The sequence below is a fragment of the Recurvomyces mirabilis genome, assembly GCF_035927965.1.
Source record: "Recurvomyces mirabilis strain CCFEE 5264 chromosome Unknown scaffold_5, whole genome shotgun sequence".
NCBI lineage: Eukaryota > Fungi > Ascomycota > Dothideomycetes > Mycosphaerellales > Teratosphaeriaceae > Recurvomyces > Recurvomyces mirabilis.
Genome location: NW_027041939.1, coordinates 839,028 through 855,030, shown reverse-complemented (window position 1 = coordinate 855,030; position 16,003 = coordinate 839,028). Strand labels below are relative to the sequence as shown.

The 16,003-nt window shown below is 55.1% G+C and overlaps 6 protein-coding genes across 6 annotated transcripts; 4 read left to right on the top strand and 2 right to left on the bottom strand.

Annotated features, from left to right (window-relative positions):
• Window positions 1-22: 22 nt before the first annotated feature.
• Window positions 23-5,884, top strand: APC1 (Anaphase-promoting complex subunit 1; the record flags this gene model as incomplete). The annotated part of the gene is made up of 1 exon (XM_064835373.1): window positions 23-5,884. The coding sequence occupies one exon, from the start codon at window positions 23-25 to the stop codon at window positions 5,882-5,884; it is 5,862 nt and encodes a 1,953-aa protein (XP_064697308.1).
• A 785-nt stretch (window positions 5,885-6,669) lies between these two features.
• PBP2 (PAB1 binding protein) lies at window positions 6,670-8,261 on the top strand (the record flags this gene model as incomplete). The annotated part of the gene is made up of 2 exons (XM_064835372.1): window positions 6,670-8,209; window positions 8,245-8,261. 2 exons carry the CDS (start codon window positions 6,670-6,672, stop codon window positions 8,259-8,261), a joined length of 1,557 nt encoding a protein of 518 aa, XP_064697307.1.
• A 1,018-nt stretch (window positions 8,262-9,279) lies between these two features.
• LTS14_002665 (uncharacterized protein) lies at window positions 9,280-10,617 on the top strand (the record flags this gene model as incomplete). Its single annotated transcript, XM_064835371.1, has 1 exon — window positions 9,280-10,617. The coding sequence occupies one exon, from the start codon at window positions 9,280-9,282 to the stop codon at window positions 10,615-10,617; it is 1,338 nt and encodes a 445-aa protein (XP_064697306.1).
• Window positions 10,618-10,943: 326 nt separating this feature from the next.
• On the bottom strand, window positions 10,944-11,715 carry tgs1 (putative diacylglycerol O-acyltransferase tgs1; the record flags this gene model as incomplete). Its single annotated transcript, XM_064835370.1, has 2 exons — window positions 10,944-11,188; window positions 11,247-11,715. The coding sequence occupies 2 exons, from the start codon at window positions 11,713-11,715 to the stop codon at window positions 10,944-10,946; spliced, it is 714 nt and encodes a 237-aa protein (XP_064697305.1).
• A 186-nt stretch (window positions 11,716-11,901) lies between these two features.
• On the top strand, window positions 11,902-14,649 carry LTS14_002663 (uncharacterized protein; the record flags this gene model as incomplete). The annotated part of the gene is made up of 2 exons (XM_064835369.1): window positions 11,902-14,445; window positions 14,494-14,649. 2 exons carry the CDS (start codon window positions 11,902-11,904, stop codon window positions 14,647-14,649), a joined length of 2,700 nt encoding a protein of 899 aa, XP_064697304.1.
• Window positions 14,650-14,833: 184 nt separating this feature from the next.
• On the bottom strand, window positions 14,834-15,483 carry LTS14_002662 (uncharacterized protein; the record flags this gene model as incomplete). Its single annotated transcript, XM_064835368.1, has 2 exons — window positions 14,834-15,307; window positions 15,415-15,483. 2 exons carry the CDS (start codon window positions 15,481-15,483, stop codon window positions 14,834-14,836), a joined length of 543 nt encoding a protein of 180 aa, XP_064697303.1.
• Window positions 15,484-16,003: the final 520 nt, after the last annotated feature.

Here is a 16,003-nt window from a genome sequence, read left to right as displayed (position 1 = left end):
CACGGTTTCTGGAACAACACACATGGCCAAGGTCGAGTCACTCGGCATCCATACGCCCGTGGCACTACCATATCTGATTCGAGAAGGCCTTCTTCCGGCTGATCCTAAGAAAACTTCCTACCGATGGCAAACCTATATATCTGGAAAAGATGAAGATCAAATCGACGAGGAACTGCTGGTGACCGAGCATTGTGTGGTCTGGTCCCAAGGCAAATGCATCCGAAATGTCTACCGTTTCGAATTGGAGGGTGAGGCGGTCTCCCAAGCCATCTTGACACAGTTTGCCCCATCTATCGGAATTTCTGGGCAGGAAAGTGCGTCAAAAAATGGTGAGCACACCTATACCACGCATTCGTCACTACATGGCCAGCCAGGAAACCTTTCAGGAGAACAGATCAAGCCATCGACAAGACCAGTTCGAGCTCTGGTAGTCTTCCTGAAATCCAAGGCACATGTCTACTACCTGCATGGAGCCCGACATATCCTCGATCTACCATTCGAGATCGAACGAGCACTTCCAGCCCCACGAGGATGTCTATTGCAGCGGAAGATCACCCGAAAACTGCACGTAGCACCAACACCCCATCTACCTAGCGCTCCTCCAAATTCCTTCTTCTCCTCTCAACTCCGACCGCAGTCATCTCACCTGCAATCACCGACTCTGGTGAGAAGCTTTGGACGTCCACAGCCTGCGAAGCCCAGTCCAAGACGTGGCGGAGGAGGTATCGACGGACTGCTTCAGGACGTGCTCGGCTCGCCAGCCGCAGCTGCCACTGATGAAGTGGCATCATTGCATTCTTTTACGGATCCGCTGGCGAGCTTCGGAGTCGTCACAACTTCATATCAGCATCAGAAGCCTCGCTTGTCAACGAAGCACCGGGCTGGAGTCAGTGTGGACTTCGAGGCTTTGGCCGCAAGCGAGCAGATGGTGTATGTGTCACCTGACGATGAGCTTTCGGCTAGTATCAGCCCAAGCACATATGCTGTGTTATTAGTGGTTACTTATAACAATGATACCCAGCTTCTGACTGTATGGCACGGCTGGTACATCGAAGAGAAGTCGCTACGAGCTCTCTTCAAGCAACGTGAAGCTCAGAAAGCGGCAAAGGCTAGGCGCCGGAGCTCATACATGAGCGTTACAGCAGGCACAGGGGCTACCACTCCTGCAGTTCGAGCACGTGAGAGCTTTGCTGCAGCGGGTACGCTTCGCCCACCAACAGAGCATGCGACCGCGCAGCATACGGCACAACTATCTCGAAAAAGTACTAGAGCAGAGGAGGAGGAAGCGATGGCCTCGCAGATGGATCCGGACTATCAGCCTCCCGTACCATCTCAACCACCAACGAGAGAGACTAGACGCATCAGCTCATTGAATGCTGACCTGCGTACAAGCCAGTCTGCTGGAGTCGGAAGCTTCACGGGCGCTGGTGGACGGCGGAATGCATCCTTTGGTGGCCACAACGACCGGAAGAGCTTTGGGCATCGCAAAAGCCGTGGCTCGACCCCGGGCAGTGTCTTTGGTCGCAGCCTGGGTCCTGACGACGACCTCATGGACATCGACAGCAGTGGAAATTACGAGCATGACGAGAACCTGGACAGCATAGTGCAACATATACGTGCTACGTTCGACGCTGCTGGGGTGGACAGTGTCTTCGGAAATGTCGACGATGGTTACAGGAGGGAGCTTGTAGTTCGTAAGCTCCATTCAATGTCGGTCAGTATGCGACCCGCTGCAGGAAACCCTGCGGATACCTTCAGAGTGGCGACACTGAGGGCTCCACGACTAGACAACAGTAGCGAGGACGATGTGCTCGGGCTATACGTGCAAGACATGGTCAGAAAAGAAATTTCTCATATCGTACTCACGATCAAGCGACGGCGGATATGGCCTGAGATGGCAGACTCCACGACCTTTCCGATTCCTGTAGTGACTCATGTGGGTGCCCTCAAGCAGACCCACGACCTTCTCAAGCTGCACGATGGCAGAAGAGCAGCTCTTCTAGTACTTGGTCAAGGCCTCATACTCTCTGGCAACGACACAACATTGTGCCCGCTGCCTTCTCAAGCATCATACCGCGTGCACAATCCATTCGATGTGCTCACAAGATCAGGCAGTCCAGGCAGGGAGGCTGGCAAGAACAGGCTGATACAGCCAGCGCAGGGGTCCTTGGTAGTGACGAATGCTGGGGCTGGAGCGGCTTATGATGAGGTCGATGGGAGTGGCGTGCATCACCGACGGCGATTGAAGCTTGGTGCTGATGATCGATGTGTGGAGCGATTGCTGACGGTTTGCGAAACTGTGCTGCCTGTCTCGCAAGCTGCAAGAGTACGGGCGACATTTTGCACGGCTTATGCTTGGGTGCTGGCCAATCCGGACTGCCTCAAGGACACAAGCTGCAGTGCAGAGTGGATAGCATTTACAGCGACTGTGTTATCCTTCACCACTGCATTGCTTGACAACAAGGCTCGCGCAGCATTGAAGCTAGCGAGGCTGGCATCTGGCAAGCAGAATGGGGTTGAGCAGATGGCCATACACCTAGGTCGCCAGCAGCGTCAAGAACGAGCTTTATCCTCCCAACCGTGGTCATGGCTAGCTGCGTCTCACGCTGCGGCTGTCTCGTCTTCGACCGTAGCCACTCGCAAAGACCAGCTCCTTTCAATCGCAGCTGCGCTTGCAGATGACCTGAGCCAAATCTCTGGTGCTGTTTCACCACGTCAGACGTCGGTGAACGCAGTCAACCTACTCCACGGTCTGCATCTATTCCGCGAAGAGCAGAAGTTGTCGACGTTGTCCGGGAGAACATCTTCTGAGCTCGCTCTCGAGCCAATCATCGCGCAACTCGGAACATGGCTTGGCCAACAAGCTTGGAGTGGTAGGGCTGGCTTGTACTATGCCATTGAGGGTGGCGGTGATGATAAGTGGGCCTTTGTCAAGTCTTCGCCTCCTTCACAGTTGTACAAGCGACCTATGGACGAGCCCACAAGCGTGCACCAGTGGTTTGAGCGAGCTTTGCAAGGTTCGGATGACAGGCCATTCCCAGATCTGGTGTCCGTTGTTGCCGCAGATCTGCGTAGCCCTCCCTCCGAGGATTTTGTACGGAATGCTAAAGGTCTCATGCCAAAAGCGTGCGCGCTGTCTGCAATGATGGAGGAGACAGGCGCGCTGAGTGTTGGTCCTTCGCGCATCGTCGAATCGTTGGCCAAGCACCAAGTCGACAGCAATATGCTGGAGTCTCTTCCTCAAGGTTTGGCAGCACCGTTCAGGGAAGCCATTGCAAGATGCGAGCGGGAGCCACCTACGTCCTGGTCACAGGACCTCCTGCAGCTGGTCGGTCGAGAAGACCTGGTCATCCAGGATATGGCACAGTCTAGCACTTCTGCTGGTGCACCAGTCATATACTCGGACACCAATCGTGACCTTCAGGCGATATGTCACGCGCTTGAACAACCAGTCCACGCACCGAAAACGAGGGAAGCGGCTCGGCATGGTGTCTCGCAGCTCATATTTCATCAGGATCGCAGGCTTGTCGATGCCGCAGCCCTCATGCGATACTATAGTACGCAAGAAGCAGAATGTGCCAAGCAACCTGACTGGTCGGATGGCCATCACCTCGACCAGCAGCGCAACACTATTGCTCATGTGACTGTGCGCATGTGGGCTCTACCAGCGGGCGATGGGATGATCCATTACGATTGTCTCACGCCACTACTGACGGAGAAGTATATCCCACATGGCTTCGGCTCAAAGTGCCTGATGCATCCGATGGGTAATGTGCTCCACATCGACCGAACTACACTCAGCGAAGAGAAAGTTGGCTGGGCATATTTTCACGCTGGAGTGTCGGGTGGTTTGCGGATATCGAAACAAGTCAAGGGCATTGATACATCGTGGGTGGCATTCAACAAGCCTGTTGAACTCACCAACAGACATGCCGGACTTCTGCTTGCGCTCGGTCTGGGTGGCCATTTGAAATCGCTTGCCAAGTGGTTGTCCTTCAAGTACTTGACGCCGAAGCACAATATGACTTCTGTCGGACTCTTGCTAGGGTTGTCGGCATCATATATCGGGACTATGGACAGCCTCATCACACGCATGCTGTCGGTACATATCACCAGAATGTTGCCCCCGGGAGCGGCAGAGCTTAATGTCTCAGCTATCACACAGACTGCAGGTTTGATGGGCATTGGGCTGCTCTATTACGATACTCAGCATAGGCGAATGAGCGAGATCATGCTATCAGAGCTGGAGTACATGGAGGTCGAAGATCCGGATAGTGGACCGGATCGACTTCGCGACGAGTCATACAGATTAGCGGCAGGCTTCGCTCTCGGACTCATCAATCTTGGGAAGGGTAAAAGTCTGCATGGACTTCACGGAATGCGGCTACCTGAGCGTCTTCTGGCTGTTGCGATTGGTCCCAGACCCGTTCGAGCTGTACATGTTTTCGATCGGGCTACTGCTGGTTCGATCATTGCTCTGACGCTGATCTACATGAAGACTGGCGATAAAGGCATAGCGGCGAAAGTGGATATCCCAGATGCTGCGGCACAATTCGAACACGTCCGTCCGGATATGCTGCTTTTGCGTGCTATGGCAAGACATATCATCATATGGGACGAGATCAAGACCGTCCATCGCAATCCTCAGAACCGAACCTCACCAGGCTGGATCGAATCCAACCTCCCAGCCTGCTATCAGAGCACATACCGAGCCTTGTCGAGCACTAAACTCAAGCAGCCGCTGCAGACGACCGATGTGCCCTTCTACAACATCCTCACTGGTCTCGCATGGGCACTAGGACTAAAGTACGCAGGCAGCGGGAACGAAGACGCTCGCGATGAAGTCCTGTCTGCTCTCGACCTGCTCTATCACGTGGCAGGCGAAAGCTACTACTACGATGCCAAGCTCACCCGCGCGACGGTGCGTCGCTGCGTGGATGTCCTCGCACTCGTCGCAGCTACCATTATGGCAGGGACGGGTGATTTACAGACCTTCCGATACTTGCGCCGCTTACATGGTCGTACAGATGCGGAGACGCCTTATGGCTCGCATATGGCCGCGCATCTCGCGATAGGCGTGCTGTTCATGGGCGGCGGAACATACACGTTTGGCACCTCGAACTTGGCAATCGCCTCACTGATCTGCGCTTTTTATCCTTTGTTTCCTGCAGATGTCCATGATAATCGGGTCCATCTGCAAGCCTTTAGACATTTCTGGGTCTTTGCCGCGGAGGCGCGATGTCTGGTTGTGGAAGACGTGGACACGGGACGGCCAATACGGATGCCGGTGAAGGTCAGCATGAGAGATGGATCCAAGAAGGTTTTGACAGCGCCTTGTCTTCTGCCGGAGCTGGACACGATAGCCTTGATCCAGACGACGGACTCCGTATATTGGCCTTTGACTCTAGACTTCGCCAATCAGCCATCACATCTCGAGGCGTTCCGTAGCAACCAGACTGTGCATATCCGGAGATGTCCTGCAGCGGAAGCCCATGGGACGGTATTCAGCGCCACGCTCGCCGCGGTCAACGATGCTTCGCAGAGTGCACTATCACAACCTCTGGCTAGTAACAATCTTTGGCAGAGTCTCTTCACGTTGCCGGCACTCAAAGATCTGGATACAGCGGACTGGGAGCTTGTGCTGCCGCCTGATGTGCATAGCTCTACTCACTTAGATGAGCGTGGGACGGTGGTTGATGATCGGTTGATTCTGGGCAGAGATGCTGAGGATAGTGATGTTGATAGGTTGAGAGCTTTAAAGGTGCTTTTTACATGGGCGGAGAAAGTGAAGGTGGAAGGCGGAGGGGAGATGCGATGGTTGGGGGATGAGGTTGTGCAGAAGTTGAGAGCGAGGATTGAGGAGAGGAGTAGACTTGCTGCTTGATGAGCTATTGCAAAGTCGCATGAGATGATTCTATACTACAGGCATCATCCAATAAACAAAATTCCGTGTCGTTGTGATTCTAGTGTATCGCGAGGTCATATGAGCCCAGCCACGTGACTGTCTTGCCAAGCCGGCTACATCCGCTACGCGAGCCCTTCTTCCGAAACGGAGCTCTCCTGAAGCTTCTCTTGCTCTTACCAGAGCACATCTTCCACCTCCACGTTCGAGTACAGCGGTCGACACTTCGAAACTTCGCGACGACACGGTGTGCACTTCGACACTCGGAGTAGGCACGCAAGGCTAGGTACGGCAAGAGCAGGAAAGACTGCCTCTTGTATCATTTCCGCCCGATCTCTGCCTTGCACCGACACCATTAACCACGCGACGGCGTGTCCACTGCACACACCCTCACTTGCTTGCAATCCGGCTCCATCACCCAACACCATCCTCTCCAGTCGGGCACAGCACAGCATAGCACAGCACAGCACAGCAAAACTACCTGCCGAGTCCTGCCCTTGCAAGACTCTCATCTCCAGCGCGTCCTCGCCGTCCAAGCACAAGCACATTCTCTCTTACACCACACCACCAACACTACCACCAACCAGTCCAGCACAGCACCGCCACCACATTTCTTCCTCCGACACCTCCGATCACAGCACGCTCTCCTTCGTCCACAGCACGATAGCGTGTAGATAAGCAGACAGACAGCTAAGCATTTACGACTTTCTTCCACTGGCACTATCTGAGCACTTCCTCTACATTCACAACCGTAACACTTGATCATCATGGCCGACGTCCCGGAGACTCCCGTTGCCACGGCCAAGCGTCCCCTTGAGGAGCCCTCGTCCCCCTCTGGACCCACCGATCAGCCCGATGCCAAGCGTCCTGCTCTGGACAAGGTATTGAAGGATGACGGCGTTGACGATGCTAACGTGGCCACTAATGGTGATGTCGCTGGTCATGCTGCTGTGGATAACGAGGCTACTGAGACGGTAGACGCGAATGTCGTAGTAGTATCAAGCACGGAAGAGATTAAGCCGGAAGCAGATGTCGCGGACAAGCAAGGTGATACTGTGGTGCTGGATGCTCCAACTAATGGCACATCAGCGGCACCAACCTCTGCCGTCGCCGAGATGCCAAGCCAGTCGCCAGCTGTTTCACATGCTCAAAGCGGCCGTCAAGGCTCACAGGCACCTATGCCGTACCATCAACAAGACGAGACTAGCTGGCTGCACATGCGCGCCATAATATCGAGCGCAGAGGCGGCCACAGTCATCGGCAAAGGCGGCGAGAATGTGTCGCAGATCAGGCGTCTGGCTGGTGCCAAGTGCACTGTCAGCGAGTACTCGCGTGGCGCTGTCGAGCGCATTCTGACTGTCAGTGGCCATGTGGACGCCGTTGCGAAAGCATTCGGCCTCATCATCCGCACACTCAACCAGGAGCCGCTCGAGGCACCTTCCACCCCTCAATCCAAGACCTACCCGCTTCGTCTGCTTATCCCGCATATTCTTATTGGGTCTATCATCGGCAAGCAAGGCGTAAGGATTCGCGAGATTCAGGAGGCATCTGGTGCTAGACTGAATGCTTCTGAATCTTGCCTTCCACTCTCCACGGAGCGCTCTCTTGTGGTTCTGGGTGTCGCTGACGCTGTCCACATTGCGACGTACTACGTTGGCAGCACGCTCGTCGAGCAGCTGACCGATCGTTTTGGTGGCCCAGCGGCTTCCAACTATGCCAGCCGTCATGGTGGAGGACCACAGGGCCCAGTACCTGGTGGTATGCAAGTGGTGCCATACGTCCCTCAGCACGCAGGTGGACAGATGGGTCACCCAGACAACAACATGCGCCGACCACCTCATCCTCAGCAACAACAGCAGCGCGCACCCTCTCAAGGCTATGGTATGCCTGGTTACGGCATGCCACCACAGCAGCCTCAAGCGCCAATGCCTTACGGCGCCGGCTCTCCTCGCGCCGCCTACGCCGGCGCAGGCCCCCACCAACCCCAGCCTCACGGCGCCCACCCCACCCCAGGCTACGGCGGCGGCCCACCAAACCCCTCCCACGCCGGCCCACCTCAACAGCCAATGCAAGGCATGGTGCCCGGCCAACCCATCACGCAACAAATCTTCATCCCCAACGACATGGTCGGCGCGATCATCGGTAAGGGTGGCGCCAAGATCAACGAGATAAGACAGTTATCGGGCAGCGTCATCAAGATCAATGAGCCGCAGGATAACAACAATGAGCGGTTGGTTACGATCACGGGGACGCAGGAGTGTAATCAGATGGCGTTGTATATGCTGTATTCGAGGTTGGGGGAGAGTAGTAAGAATAGTAGTAATGCTGTTATGCCGAGGTAGGCGGTGGGAGTGCGTGATACACGAGGAAGTGGGAGAGAAGCGAGAGGTGCGACATGCGATTGGGTACTCTCATGCGTTCCGGCGTGACGAGCTCTATGGCGGTTGTCCACGACGGACCTGCAAACTGGAGTGGATGGGCGTTTCTTGGTGCAACAGCAACAGCATCGCTTGCTCGCTTGCTGCCGCGGCCAAGCAATGCAGAGGATTGCACTGTAAGCTAATAGCTAGGCTTGAAATGCATATTGAACACGAATTTGGATCTACTTACGTCTCACGTGTTTGCAGGTTCGCCGGTCGCTGAGCCGCATTCCTGAGAAAGTTCCTGATCGCGACCATCGAAACCGCGGGTACGACACTGACGATCCCTTCACATCTGGAACATATTGTGCGCGAGTAGAACGATGTGCATCTCGCCTGCTGCAGCACGCATGCGCTAGTCCATGCCTGCAGAACGTGCGGAACGTGCAGCATTTGTCCCACTGTTCTGTTTGCCCGCCTACGCTTGCATACCACATATCTCAAACCTTCGCAGCGCAAGCAAGCAACATGTCCGCTTGCGGCAGCCATGCGCCACGCCGAGATGCTGTTTGCGAACAAAGACATACAGTTTACTGTCGGCATAGGCATAGTTGGGTAGTGAACAAGGGACGGTAGGGTATGGTATGGTATGCAGTCTTCTCATGCATGCATTCAGCAAAGAGGCAAACGTGTAGGGGTGTCCTTTTCCTTCGCGACAGTGCCGTGCCTCGTGTGTTGGTTATCTGGCTGATAGATACACTCGCCCTCCCGCGCAGCTGATTGCCTACTCTTACATCACTGCGGCTAACATATCTGGCTTGACCGACACATACCAAGGCCAGCGCAACTGAGCTATTCGCCACGCTGGATCCTCCTCCTCCCGCTACACCGGACTCACCCCTCCTGGCACCAGTCTGATACCGACGTCTCGCACCGTCTCCCCGCCGCCCTCGTCACCGCGCAGCCGCAACACAACAACAGTACACCCACCGCATACCGCGACCTCAAAGAAACGCCATGGCGCTGCAACTTACCGGACGTCCCTCAATCGTACCCGCGGTCCAAGAAGTCCCCAGTCCTGCCTCTAGCACAGATTCCCTGGACACTCGAGGCGAGGACGAGGAAGGCCAGCAGCAGCAGATCGTCTCTCGGAGTGAGCGTCAAGGAGGAAGATATCGAAATGCTCATGCGCCTCTAGCTGCTACAGCGGGAACTGCTACGACGAAAAGTCGTTCGGGCAGGACGAAGCGATCTCCGAGTCGGTTGCCGTTGCGGACGGTGTTCAGGAATAGTACTGAGGTCGTCGACGTATTTGTCGGTGGTGGAACGGCCTTGATGACTTCGCCCACGTCGGAGAAAAGTGGAAATGGTGGTTCAAAATCCTCGCCTATGACCTACACCGTACACAAGGAGCTCCTCACATCTGCCTCGCCGTTCTTCGCCGCCGCGCTGAATGGGACTTTTGCCGAAGGCCTGGAACAAGCTGTCAAGCTTCCGGAGGAGAAGCCCGAGATCTTCGAATGGTTCCTGCAATGGCTGTACACCGGCTCCCTGAGCGTAGCGGGCGAATCCGGCGGGTTCACTACAGGCTGGGGTAGTGGTGGCGCGCATGCCCATGCTCAATCTCACGACCACAGCCATCAGTCCGCCCACCATCCCTACCAACAGACCCGCACCATCCGCGACGACATCGACGCCCAACTCCGCACAGACGGCGACCTCCGCAACCACGCCGGAAGCCCCAAATACTTCCTCCTCATGGACCTCTACGCCCTCTCGGACCGGCTCCTAACAACCCAACTAAGCAACCACATCCTCAGCACCCTCGCCCGCCTCTCGGAAACCACAAACTCCGTGCCCACACCAAGCGATACCTTCATCCTCTACGACAGTATCCGAGACACCTCCCCTTTACGAACTCTAATCCTCGACCTCTTCGCCTACAAAAAAACCGACAAGTTACTCGAGACGCACAAAGATGACTGGCACCCGCGTTTCCTCCGCGAACTAGTCGTGAAGTTGAAACGACCCGGTGCCGGGACCGAGACGGTGGAGAGACATGATTTGCAGGCCTGGAGGCCGGAACAGTGGAGTGCGACGAGGGCGTGTGAGAGGTGTAGGGAGGTGGTGAAGCCGGGAATGAGTTGCGATAAATGTGTCGAGTGTGGGAAGGTGTTTTGTGGGGGGTGTTTGAGGCGGTGTGGCGGGGTTGGTGGGCAGGGGCAAGGGCCGGTGGGTGTGGGCACGGCGGGGTGGGGATGGGGCGGGTTGGATACGGGGGGGTGTAAACCTTGGATGGGACGGGGGCTTTGTGGGAGGTATCATGAGCATACGGAGGGGGAGGGATGTTGTTGATTGGAGAGTGTTGGTATTGGTTTTGCTGGATTTGGATCTGGTCTGCGGTAACCAGATATCTGGGTGTTGATGTTCTGAGTCTAGGCGTCTCTATCTGTTTGGTTTGCGCCGACTTGACCGAGCGCTCACCTTCGTAGCGATGCGTGGTGCCACTCCACATGCTCGTGAGCAGGACTGCGGGCTGCGCCATGGCAAGTCGTTTGGAGTATTCATCGAAAAGCTTCTTGATTGCATGTCCGGAGTCGCCTCAGATACTGTCTCGGTCCCCTGGGATGGAAGGTGGAGATGCGTTATTTCGTTGATCGTAGAAAGCAGCATAGCATTTCTCAACCTCCAGATAAGGTACCAAGGTAGACGCAAAGTGCCTTGCTCGCGCCGTGCATGCAATAGTGAACGACCTTCATCTTCTCATCCCCTTTGGCATATTTGACTAGTTGCCGTAAATCCGAAGTCCGAGGTAGATACAACACCATATCGTTAGTGACAGCAGAAAAGGCCTTGTGTAGTTGATCCAGCGAGTAAGGCTCCATGCCACTCAGATCGTAAATCTCACAGTCCTTGTATGTAGGACCTAGAAGTCAACCATCAGTTGACTCAAACCTGGAAGTAAAATAAATTGACAAACTCACCACCCCAAGGCGGACTCCCAAAAACCACCACACTTCCCCCCAGCGCCTTCAACCGCCTCGGCACCTCAACCAACGAATCCCCTCCAATCCAGAAAATCTTCTTCCCAACCCCATAGACCTCCGCATTCCTCTTCGCACAAGCCAAAACAACCGGATCCCTCTCAATAGCAAAAATCTGCTTCCACCTGCCTGAGAGCGCAAAAGCAATCGTATTCCCTCCCGCCCCTGCGAAAGCGTCCACGAGGATGGTTTTATGTGCTGGGGCCAAGGAGGCGATGTCGGCGGCGATGCGGGTGGCGACAGGTTCCGGGGTGATGCCGTACCAGGCGGCGTCAGTCATCCAGATGCCGGAGTCGTAGAGGGAGAAGATGTCGTAGCGTTGGTGCCAGTATTTTTGGATTTCGAGGGGGACTTCGTCAGCGGTCTCATAGTGGTAGACTCCTTCCGGGGGTTCTTTTGAGGTGGCCATGACAGCGGGGTGGGGTTGGAGGATGGTTTTGCTCTGTTCGTGAAAGGAAGGCACTGGTTCTTAGTCAGGTACTAGCATGGTGGGATTCTGTGGAGGCGGGAAGTCTATCTACAACCATGTCCCCGATGACGATGATTTACTTGGATAGACGCGCTCGTTGTCTACGAGATCTGTGAGTATGTCGCAATGAGCACACCGAGCAAGCGTCGCAAGAAGAATGACTATCAAGTATCGTCGCAACCAGTGCGCAAGCTCGACTACTTCTTCGGCAAGCAGAAGGGGAAGGAACTTCCTGTGCTAGTGCAGGACGAGGTGAATGATGAAGATGATGAACATTTGACGGATGAGCAGCTGGCTCGGAAGCTACAGGCAGAGTGGGATGAGCAAGATCGATCACAGCAGGATGGAGGGGACGATGCGCCGCATGTTACAGAAGCAACGGCTGAGGATGGCCAGGCAGTAGCAGGGGATGTGAATGAGCCAAGGCCGGACGTGGACGAGGCCGATGATCCGATCGTGAAGGATGAAGAGAGGCAGGACATGGAGGCACGAGTGGCAGAGCACGACAGTGAGGCTGACATGAAGCCATCCGATCACCAACCTGTAACGAATGCATTTGCCAACATGGGAAAGAAGAATACATTATCCCTACAGTCAGCCACGGCCGACGAGGATGTCACGTCTTACAACATCTCCTTCGATCAGTCGCCTCTCGCTTTCGAGCCAGAAAAGTTCCTCCCCGACCTTCGCAAGCAATGGGCCGCAGAAGGAGGGTCAGCGACGTATGCACTTCTCACCCACTGTTTCGTGCTCGTGAACAGCACCCAGTCCCGCATCAAGATCGTCGACACGCTCACCAACCTCATACGTACTCTTATCGTCGCCGATTCGGACTCACTACTCCCGGCGGTCTGGCTGGCTACAAACTCCATCTCGCCGCCGTACATCGACATTGAGCTAGGACTGGGCGGGAGTGCCATCTCCAAAGCGCTGAAGAAGGTCTGTGGTCTTGACAATGCTGCGCTCAAGACGCTATACAATAAGCATGGCGATGCGGGCGATGTGGCGTTTGAGGCGAAGAAGAGGCAGAGTCTGACACTGCGCAAGCCGAAGCCTCTAACCATCAAGGGTGTGTATGAGAGTCTACATAAGATCGCCGCAGCAAAAGGCCATGGAAGTGTAGAAGCGAAGCAAAGAATAGTAGAGAGATTGGTCCAGGATGCGAGAGGAGCGGAGGAGAGTCGATACATCGTGCGGACACTCGTGCAGCACCTCCGCATCGGCGCCGTCAAAACAACCATGCTCATTGCACTCTCTCGCGCCTTCTTACTTTCACGACCACCTGATGCACAGTTCCCGATCAGATCTACATCAGACCTAGCCAAGCTAAACAAGCAAGACCTCGCCGAAGCCTACTCCCCGGGCGAGGAACTAGTCAAAGCCTCCTTCGCCCGCCGACCAAACTATAACGACCTCGTACCAGCACTACTAGAAATTGGCATCTGTGACGAACTCGTCATCCGCTGTGGTCTGGCGTTACATATCCCGCTCCGACCAATGCTGGGCGGTATCACGCGTGACCTGAACGAAATGCTCACCAAGCTCCACGGCCGGGACTTCACCTGCGAATTCAAGTACGATGGTCAACGGGCGCAGGTCCACTGCGATGGTAATGGGAAGGTTACCATCTTCTCGCGGCATCTGGAGGTGATGACGGATAAATATCCGGATCTCGTGGCCCTGGTCCCACAGATCCGTGGTGAAGGCGTGCGGAGTTTCATCCTCGAAGGGGAAGTCGTGGCGGTTGATCAGACGACGGGGGATCTGAAGCCCTTCCAGATCTTGGCCAATCGAGCGAGGAAGGATGTCGTGATCCAGAGTGTCAAGGTGGAAGTCTGTCTGTTCGCTTTCGACCTGATGTACTTGAATGGAGAGGAATTGCTCGATCGACCGTTTCGGGAGAGGAGGAGTCTACTGCGGAGTCTGTTTGTTGAGATCCCGAGGAGGTTCACTTGGGTCAAAAGTTTGGATGCTACGAGTAAGGATGGGGAGGTCGTTAGTGCGTTTTTCAAGGAAGCCACGGAGATTAAATGCGAGGGGATTATGGTTAAAGTGCTGGATCATATGGTCGATCCTGGCTTGCAGGGCGAGGGTGAAGGCGAGGGAGAAGGTGAAGAAGGGATTGATGCGGTACCCGCACCACCTACACCCTCCAAACCCAAGAAGAAAGCAGCAAAGTCGAAAGCGAAAGCAAAGTCCACAGCATCCACCACCAACAGCGAAGAAACGGAGAAACCTCCCTCCTCCCGCCGCAAACCCTTACCCTCAACCTACGAACCCGACAAACGCCTCGACGCCTGGCTGAAAGTCAAAAAGGACTACCACACCAGCGCCGACACCATCGACCTCATCCCCGTAGGAGCCTGGCACGGTTCCGGCCGCAAAAACGCCTGGTGGTCTCCCATCCTCCTCGCGTGTCGGAACGAAGAGAATGGGACGCTCGAGGTGGTAACTAAATGTATTAGTGGATTTACGGATGCGTTCTACAAAGCCAACCGTGTGAAATACGACCCGGATGCCCATGAGGGTGAGGGTGAGAATACCATTGCCCGGCCGGGCTATGTGGAATACATCGGCCGTCCGGACGTCTGGTTCGAGCCGCAGGAGGTGTGGGAGATGGCGTTTGCGGATGTGACGTTGAGTCCGACGTACACGGCTGCGATTGGGCTGGTGAGTGAGGAGAGGGGGTTGAGTTTGAGGTTTCCACGTTTTCTGAAGGTGAGGGAGGATAAGGGGATTGAAGAGGCGAGTTCGAATGAGTTTTTGGCCGGGTTGTATCGGAAGCAGGAGGCTAGAGCTCCGTCTGAAGTGGTGGGTGGGGGAGGGAAGGTGGAGGAGGAGGGGGAGGAGGAGGAGGGAGGGGAGGAGGAGTGATGCAGGGAAGGTGCGAAAATCTGGTTTGAATAAAGCCGGAGTGAGGAGTATGAGTAAGATATTCGCTGAGTCGTACATCATCCCTGAAAGCGCTTCGTGGCAGCCGCTTCACTACCGGACCTATCCCCGCTCGCTCAAGCGGCTTCGCCATCCAGATCACTGCTTAGTGCAAGCACCAGAAAGACTACTGCCACATATCGTCATCATTCTCCTCCTCCGCCATGACGGAATCGACCTCCTTTGCTTTCCCGCCACCCGCGACCTCCTTCTTGATCTTCTTGGTCGGACTCTCATCTCTCCCGCCCATCTCGTCATCATCACCTCCATGCTCCCCTCCAATACCAGCAACAGCAGGATTGCCCCTCTTCTTCCCACGCTGCGACGGGGTCGGAGTGCCGTCATCCGCATCACCATCAACAGAAGCAGAACCCCTCACCCAACCCTTCCTCCCGCTTCCACGCACCCCCTTGACCTTACCCGGCGTCTTCCTAGGCGTACCAGCACCTCCTCCACTCGCGTTCTTGGAATTAGCAGCCTTGACCGAGCCGCTAAGCGCACCATATTCGTCCTTGAGCTTGTTCTTGGTCACGCGCATGAGTTCACGGGCGGAAGCGGCGCTGGCGAGGCCGGCGATTTGGGCGAATTTGGTATAATCGATCTATGTATGTGAATGAGCGGCTTTGATAGGGTTTTTGGGAGTGGGATGAGAGGGGAAAAAGGGGTTGGGGGGTGATAGGCTAGGGGTTGGGCTAGGAGGTGGTGTACCTTGGGCTCGATGTCGAAGGTTTGCCAGGCGAGAGCTAAGTACTCCATTTGCTTGTTGGAGAGGGGCATCGTGCGTGCTTGTTGAGGGTGTCTTGGATGACGTTGACGACTTGTGTTATGCTTGTGTGACACTTGTCTTGATGGCTGGATGCAAATATCAGCTTGTGGAGAGTTGATGCAATGTGTTTGCGAGAAAGTCGGGGTCATCGAGAGTCTTGGCCGTAAGTATGAAACTTTCCGGCCTGGTTAGCTGGAATGAACGGGTGTGAATGCTGGTTGCGTAATCACGAGGTGGTAGTGGGTAAGTGATTGCAGATATTCTTAGACGTACCTCCCGCAAGTGAAGAGGCTTTCGGCGTACCGAGCGGACGTGGTCAAGATGGAGAGAGTGGATGCAATAGCTATGCAAGTCGGATCCAAGTCTGGGTACATCGACTGAATGTGTAAGTGAGACAGCAAGAGAAGCTTGACCAGAATTGCTGCCTTTTATATCCGCTACAAACACAGTCCTAGTCCTAGTCCGTATCGACCTAGCACAGCAAGACATTGCAGCTTTGCTTGTAGTGACAGGTATTCACAGCAATTCTGT